At 41.2% G+C, this 7899-nt stretch overlaps 1 protein-coding gene across 1 annotated transcript in view; it reads right to left on the reverse strand.

Moving 5' to 3' along the window:
• polrmt (polymerase (RNA) mitochondrial (DNA directed)) overlaps nt 1-7303 on the reverse strand; it is a 43280-nt gene extending 35977 nt beyond the window's left edge. Inside the window, exons 1-4 of the mRNA XM_070908692.1 lie at nt 7162-7303; nt 6403-6501; nt 4930-5795; nt 4507-4640 (exon numbers count right to left, since the gene is read on the reverse strand). Coding sequence (XP_070764793.1) covers nt 4507-4640; nt 4930-5795; nt 6403-6501; nt 7162-7303 — 1241 coding nt within the window. The remainder of the gene's footprint in view (nt 1-4506; nt 4641-4929; nt 5796-6402; nt 6502-7161) is intronic.
• Nucleotides 7304-7899: the final 596 nt, after the last annotated feature.

A 7899-nucleotide genomic window follows, 5' to 3' on the forward strand; every position in this document is an offset into this window, starting at 1 on the left:
GACTCAAAGTATGAGTTTGATCCACAGGCAGATGGGCACTGACGACATCAGTGAAATGTTTATTTAAATAGAATCTCCTAGAGAGAGCACCGTCTCCATGAGTGGACTGCAGAATGCAGATAACGCCAATGTGCAGTCCAAGTATATGGAATACAAATGAGAGGTGTAATAATATGAATATTCCATAACTCAATTTGATATATGATATTTGGGGGATCTTTATTCTTCTGTGATAATTGTTATTCAGGGGCTAAAGTGATAAATATTTTGTTTGTGTAAATTATTCATGGATTTTTGTACATAATGTTAATAAGCTGTATACTTATGTGTTCTTCTATTCCATAAAATGGGCCTATGCGATATTTTCTACAAAGCCTAACATTAAAGGGAATCACAGACAAAATGTCGGGTTCTATTAATTATACATATGTAATGTCTGGCAACAGAAAGTAAGAAACTATATACATAGCAGTGTATTTAACACACTGCTCCATTGCATGTCAGCTTAATTGAAGTATTGTATGCTACTTGTATGACCTACAGTGTACACTATACAGTATTTTTGTGTGTGTGTGTGATGACAGATGTTGCACATCTACAGGGGTAAAACCTTGTTAGTCCCAGTCTGAGGTATAAAGCCCCTGTCCAACAAAGGATCCTGAAGGAGCCTGAAGACCATGTTTTGGTTGCACTGCCCCCTAGAGGTTAACAACAGAACTACATGACAAAGCTATGAGAGAAGTGAGGAAAACCCATTTTCGACCACAGAGGATGAGAGAGCTCTGCTTCACCCTGCACACCTTTTCCTCAAGACAATTATATATTGCAGCATGCTAATTACAATCTGCAGGAAACCTTTGCTCAGCAACTTCCACCGACTTAATCTAATCAGGCGTGAGGAGGGTTCTGCACATGAACGAATAAATACAATGATGAAAACATTATGTTACAATATTCTGTCATATATGTCTACAGTTTGAAGTTATGAAGCGTACGTTTGGAAATATTTCTAAAGCAAGCCAAAGAGGTCAAATTTTTTTGTATTTTCACTCTTGCCTCGGAGTCTCTTGTGATGCAATGTGCAATTTTGGTCTGAGTAAATGAGAGAGCCTTGAACAAAGAGAGGATTAGTCTGGGTGCTGGCAGTGTGGTCCAGAGGAACAAAGAGAGCAGAGAGGTTGAAAGATAGAGCATAATCAGCCTTGTGACTGCTCTGCTGCACCCCAGGGAGCAAAGAGCTCCGGAGGACACAGCACTTACAAAAGGGAAAACTTGTAGGGATAAGTGTGTGCGTGAGTCAGAGTGTGTGTGTGTGTGAGAGGGAGAGAGAGAGAGAGAGAGAGAGAGAGAGAGACGGAGGAGAGGGGAACTGATTAGTACACTGAGGGCAAGGATGCTGCAGGGGAGACTTCAGAGGCGAGAGTGATATTAGGAGAGTACAGCAGTCGGGCCGTAATAAAGAGGGAGACAACACAGTAAAGAAAAGGACAGGACGACAACAAACATATTGAGTGACAGAGAAAATGATGATAGTGAGGAAGGCAAGAGAAAACTACCAGAGACTGAGCCAGAGTGCACCGCTGCAGAACAACAATGTCATTTAAGCATCAGCTTACAGTGATCGATGGACCAACCAGATACCTACTGCCAAACCTACTGCCCTTCTACCTGTCCCGCTATTGGACCACGCTGCATAGGGTGATGTCCCCAGGGTCCAGGAGGAAAGTATGTGTGACTCTGTGTGCGTGTGTGTGGTTTGTGCAACAACACTCGACGTGACTGAGGCTGATGAAGCTCTCGAACAGCTAATCAAGCCAAGGGGAGTGATAAAATGTCATCATTTCACTGCAAAATCACGTTGTAGGAGTGGGCTATTTGCATGGCGTGATGAGAAACTAGGTGTGACTCAGTTCACAAGGTGCCTCCTTCAAAAGGACATAGCTTATGAAGGTCAGACCTTCAGAACACAAGAAGTGAGTGGGCTGAATATGCACTCCCCTTCTGAATGAGGAGGTCTTATGTAAAAAAATACTTAGTGTATTTCGACAGTTCTTGTCACCTCGTAAAACTCTCAAAAAACGTTCCATGATACGAGTTTACACTACAAGCTGTGATATTGACAATAACCCAAGTTAATAATAAATATTAGAGCCAAAGCATTATTGGATTTTTGAGGGCAATGCAAATCTCAATATTTGAGAATTAAAGATAAAAATCCGAAAATTATATATCTGTCAATATTCTTTCTAACAGACATTCTTGATAAGGAGACATGTACTGAGCAGGACATTTCACAGCTGAAAAATAAACTTGTCACTGCTCTCTGGTGGACAAACAATGACCTCAAACCAATCCTTGGCATTTTTGTACTGCATGTTTTTTTTGTTACTTAACTGATACCTATATATGTGTGATAAGCTGATGTTGGCCAATAAAGTTGGGTATGGCGATGTATCAGTCAGGCTGGGCTCAAGTAAATAGATCCATTTACCTTCCATTTATCTGTAACAGCTTATGTGCTATTGAACATATCCAGCTTTCTCACAGAAACAAAGAGTAGAGTTACCATATTTATACCCTAAACAGTTTTTTTTCCATCGGTCCAGTTCATGTAAGTGACTCATGACATCTGAACACAAATGTTTGGAGTAAGAGAGCCTTGTCTACATGTTGTGATGTATTCTTGAAATACAGACTGAAGGAAGCGACTCGAGAGGGCATGCGTCTTATGAAAGTGCATGTTCAGTGGGGTCGATATATCAACATGCATCAGGGTAAATGAAGCCCACTGTGGCCGTGTTGTTTTTCCTGCTATAATAACTCCAGACTAATGTGAGGCCCCTCGGACAATTAAAGAAAAATAAATATGAGCCCTGCCAATGCCTGGGCAGCAGGCCAGCTGATAGTATTGGCTGCCATCAAACAGGCACACACACTGTGACACATGTTGTCTTCTGCTGAAGCTGGAAGCTGTGCCCAGTAGGTGTAAACTCTATGTGCTAAATGTCATGTAATAAAAGTGCTGGGCTGACACACAGTGAGTGACATAATAACTCAATTAATGATACTGAACAGTGATTTGTCAGGATGACCTAGTTACCGCTGAGACACAACTGGGCTACTGGCTGTCAAGGTTATCCTCAATGAAAAATGTTGCAAAAACATGCTAGTTTGTCTGAGCAAGAACAAATTAAATACACCACAGAGCATGTCAGCAGAGTTCTGCTGTCTTGTAACAATTTAATTAGTCTAAGCCAAACTTATTATGGGCGGCATGGTGGCACAGTGGTTAGCACTGTCATACGGGGGGTAGAGCTGGTTAGAGCAGGTTGGGGGTGTGTGAGTGAATGGGCTTTGGGAACCGTGAAGGTTGAAAAGCGCTATAGAAGTGAAATCATTTATTAACACTGTTAACAGCATGCTGCATGCTGCCACAACTAAAACAATTTTAAGTGGCCTTGTGAAAAGCTACAGTAATCCTTACAGAAATCCTTACAGAAACCACAATCCACAAAAACTTTAAGAAACAACCGTGTGATGCTGGGTCACCATGGAAACAATACCAGTGATGAGGGAAAGGAACAGCGTTTGGAACAATTGCATCTGTCAACATAATACAGGCGAGACACTGAACACTGATACCGTTTTGGCAAAATAAAACATGCCTTAATTTACAATTGATACAACTTGGTTTTTACAAATGGAGATGTCAGGATGGCAAAGGGGAACTTTGACCATCCCAGTGGAGATCAGTGGAAGTAAACCAATCCAGCATGAAAAGAGAATCAGACCAAAAAAAAAGCAAAAAGGCTATTCCAAAAACAATATGAAACAAATTAACCCCACTGTGCAGACCGTATGAGATACCTGGCAATATGTAAATGCATTAAATGCATTTAAATGTTGTGCAGTAAATTTGTCAAAATATTAGGATTTATGCGGTATACAATATCAATATATGGTCAATACACTACGAATACATTGTTAGTAATCAGGATAGCTGGGAACTGATATAACGTCAAGTCCAGCGTTTTCACTAGTTATTGTCAACTCTGGCAGTACCTAAATAACTATAGCATGCAGTAGCATGCAAATAGCTGCTTGAAATTACAAAACACAACAAGAAGCCAATGCAGTCGAAGCTGACTAAAGCCACTACCAGAGGGTATCACTGAAAAGACTCACTGTGCTACTTCTCTGACACCATTATTTTTAGATAAAAACGGCCATAAATAGTGACAATCGTGGCTACAATCATAAATAAATAGTATATGCCAGAAAGAAGTGCAAAAGTGTAAACAATGAGCATAGCATGCCCCCTGCTGGTACGTCTCTGTATTGCCACTCCCCTCCTTTAAAACTCAAATCTCTGTCCCATGGTCTTACAGTAAGAGCCCTCTTGTTAAATATCAAATGATACTGAGCAAATGTGTTAGTTGCTCTTTATGAGCTTTTTTGTGGGTGGCACGTGTGTGTGTGTGTGTGTGTGTGTGTGTGTATACATACCTTGTGATGATCTTTGGGGAGCAGTCGGGATTGCGGCCCATACTCTCCAGAGCAGCACAGTAGGATCCCAGATTTGGCTTCAGACCAGCCTCTTCTAACAGAATAAACACGCGGCCAATCTGATTTAATGTGCCCTATAAACAGAGAGAGAGAGAGAGAGAGAGAGAGAGAGAGAGAGAGAGAGAGAGAGAGACATGGGACGACCATTGAACTTTGCTTCCACGTATACTTTGTACCAATGTTTACTGCAGGAATGTTGCTAAACAAGTCAGAATCAGAAATACTTTATTTTAAGTGCTAGTTTCAATCAATTCTTTTAAAAATCGGTCAAACCTAGAACATTTTCTTGGGACATGCAATTACATTTTCCAAGCCATATCCAAACCCACATCGGCTCAGTTTTAAAAGTCTTATTGAGCTCACCTTCTTTGCCCACACCCTCATCATGATGTTGTAGACGTCTGTGTTCAGAAGTCTACGTCGACTCATTACTCTGTGCTGGCTGAGCAGGAAACGGTGTGCCCTCTCAATGTCCCCAGAAAACACACACGCCTCCAGGTAAGAGCGGATGCTCAGCTGGATGTCCCCACATGCAGCTCCTTCACTGCCCTCCTTTAGGCGCTCTGGGTTATTAGAAGACGCCCACTGGCTTACTTGTTGACTGAGCCTCCTCTCCAGTTCCTCCACCTCAGCAAGCTCTTTGGCCCTGTCTTGGGCATCAGTAACAGTCCGCTTTTGGTCCTCTCCACCAGGAACCTTATTTTTAGAGTCCTTCTGTTTCCCTTTAGATACTTTATGTGGAATGGCTGCTGTCCCTGCAGCAGCAGTACCAGCAGTGGAGGCTGTTGAAGAAACTGCGGCACGAATTTCATCAGACAATTTCGTGCGACCTCTGCTCTTCTTACTCGTCTTTTTAGCTGTGGTAGATATGGTTTTATGTGCTGTACCGGGGAGCATTGAGCTGCTTTTGTTACCTTTAGATTTGGCTGTAGGTTTCTCCTTGACATTCTTCTGTATTTTCTGCTGGAAGTGCTGCTGCTGTTTCTTGAGTTTGTTTTTCTTCTCCTCACTTAATTTTTCAATCCAACGGCTGGGCTGAGATTTACCAGCTCCTTTAGCAACAGTCTGTCCTGATTTAGGAATGTCAGTTTTCTCCTGAGGAGTGCTTCTGGGACCCTTACCAGATGAAACCCCTCTTCCAGAGGAGGGGGCTTTAACAAATTGCACTTTTGCATGTTGGACATCTAGAACGCCGTCTGATTGGAGTTGGTGAATCCTGGCCTCAAGCACTGGGAGGGAGAAATAGAAAAGGCATCTAACATGAGAAAACAAAATTACTGACAAGCCTCTTTCAGAGTAATACACTGAAATACAGAATGAACTACAGGCTACAATTGCTGATCAGGCCTAGCAAGTACAAAAATCTGGGACACATGCTGTAGGAAATTAAGGAAAACAAAAGCCTGCGTAAGTCAAAGTATACTGCACAATTTTCACACAATTACTGTGACACAGGGCTCTTCAGGGCCTACCAGAGTAACAGCACATTTATCTTTGGGTTGACAGCATATAGAGAAGAAAATCTGTCAGAGAACTCTGATATACCAGTGTTTGGTATGAACCTATTTAATCCATAATGCACACAACAACCTTCGTCTGTGTTTGAAAACACTCGAAGGTCCAGAGGGACCGAAACGTTAGTATGATGCTGAGCAAGAGCAGTGTGCAGGATCCTCTTTTTTTTAAGACTGAAATGATACTTTCCAACGCACCTGCATCAAAGACAGTTGGAGGTGCGAATATGTCCTTGAAAAAATATGAACTTAATTATAACATGCTACTTAACATGGTTTGGTGTTGTGGCAGTATGACAACCTGCCGTCTTCAATAACATACCGTCTAACAATTGAGACTGTTCCAGTACACGTTTCTTTCCATCTTCTGTCTTTGGGATTACAAATGAAATATTTCTTCTTTGAAGCTGCGATGGTGTCTCTGAAAAAAACAAGAACAGTTGCATACCATTAGAGATGATAACAAATATTGCAAACTATCATCCTGCATAATTATTAGTTATATTTCCTGCACGTACACAGAAGAGGTTCAGAGTCCCCCTCAAAGACCAGGAGGAGCACACAGTCTGTCGAGGCCTAAAATGTCACTGCTATGGTGAAGTAACGTTAATGTTATAGTTTAGTGAAGTCAGATTCTTAATGGCGTGGTTCTTAAATTACAACCTGGGGATCATTGGCGGTCCAGCAAGGTTTTACATAGAGTCTCTGGCAATATTAATGGCAGTTATCATCATCTGAAGTTATTTTAATGAACAAATTCAACTAAAAAGACAGTTCTGAGAAGTTTACTCACTCCCTGCAAAAACCGCTAACGTTAACCGGTCAAGCTCGTGTCCACAAACAAACATCCTCAGTCTGGACCACATAAGAAATCATTTTACCAAACTGTTACATGAGCTAACCCAACAATGTCCACGACCAACACTACAAGAACTATTCGGCAAACTCTAGATTGAATTAAAATGTTAATAACGCTACACTAACATTTGACACAAGAGTCCTTGAAGAAATTTGGCGAACTTGTCCATCACACTGTAACTGATAACGTGATTTCAATGTGAGACAGACTCTTTCGGCTCACCTGATATTCGTCTGACTGCGCCGTTCCTTATGGACACACACCGCTGACAGCAGTCCGCAAGAGACACGCGAGCAGCACACTTTTCAAATAAACTGCGACGGTTCAGACATTTTGCAAAGGCACATACTCTGAGAAGTGACATGTTGACATGTAATAACCGCGTTACTTCTGAGCACTAGGCAGCCATCTTAACTGAGACCAAGCTAGTGGCGAGGAGCGATCATCGTCATAGTTTAAGGCATGGTCAGAAGACCGCAGATAAATCGAGTATGGCTTTTCTGTTTCTTTGTGGGTACTGACCAGCAAGGACTACAGCCGGTTTCAACCTGAAAAAGCCATGCCAATTGGAGTCAGGCTCAAGAAATATTATATTAAGAAATATATAAAATCTATACGCAGTTCAGTTTGGATAAGCTTTACATTGTTTGATATCTTAACAGGAATTTTAATGCAGCTAATAACTGATATGACTACTTAATGAGATATTATGTCATCATTTGACCTAAAACAAAAAGAAAAACTTTTTTTACTGTATGGTTGTGGATTTCAAGTGATTAAGCTTATCAGAAAAACTGTAATTAGCCATTACTAATTAAATTACTCTGTGCATAATCTTGTATGATCATTGAAAGATTACAAATTGGACAAAGTTGAGTATTATTATATTGAGATGAATACTACTTCCTTCTGTTGATGTCATGTGACTTCCTGTATATGGATGACCATCGTGGTTGACTT

Source organism: Enoplosus armatus, chromosome 7, assembly GCF_043641665.1.
Source record: "Enoplosus armatus isolate fEnoArm2 chromosome 7, fEnoArm2.hap1, whole genome shotgun sequence".
Taxonomy (NCBI): Eukaryota; Metazoa; Chordata; class Actinopteri; order Centrarchiformes; family Enoplosidae; genus Enoplosus; species Enoplosus armatus.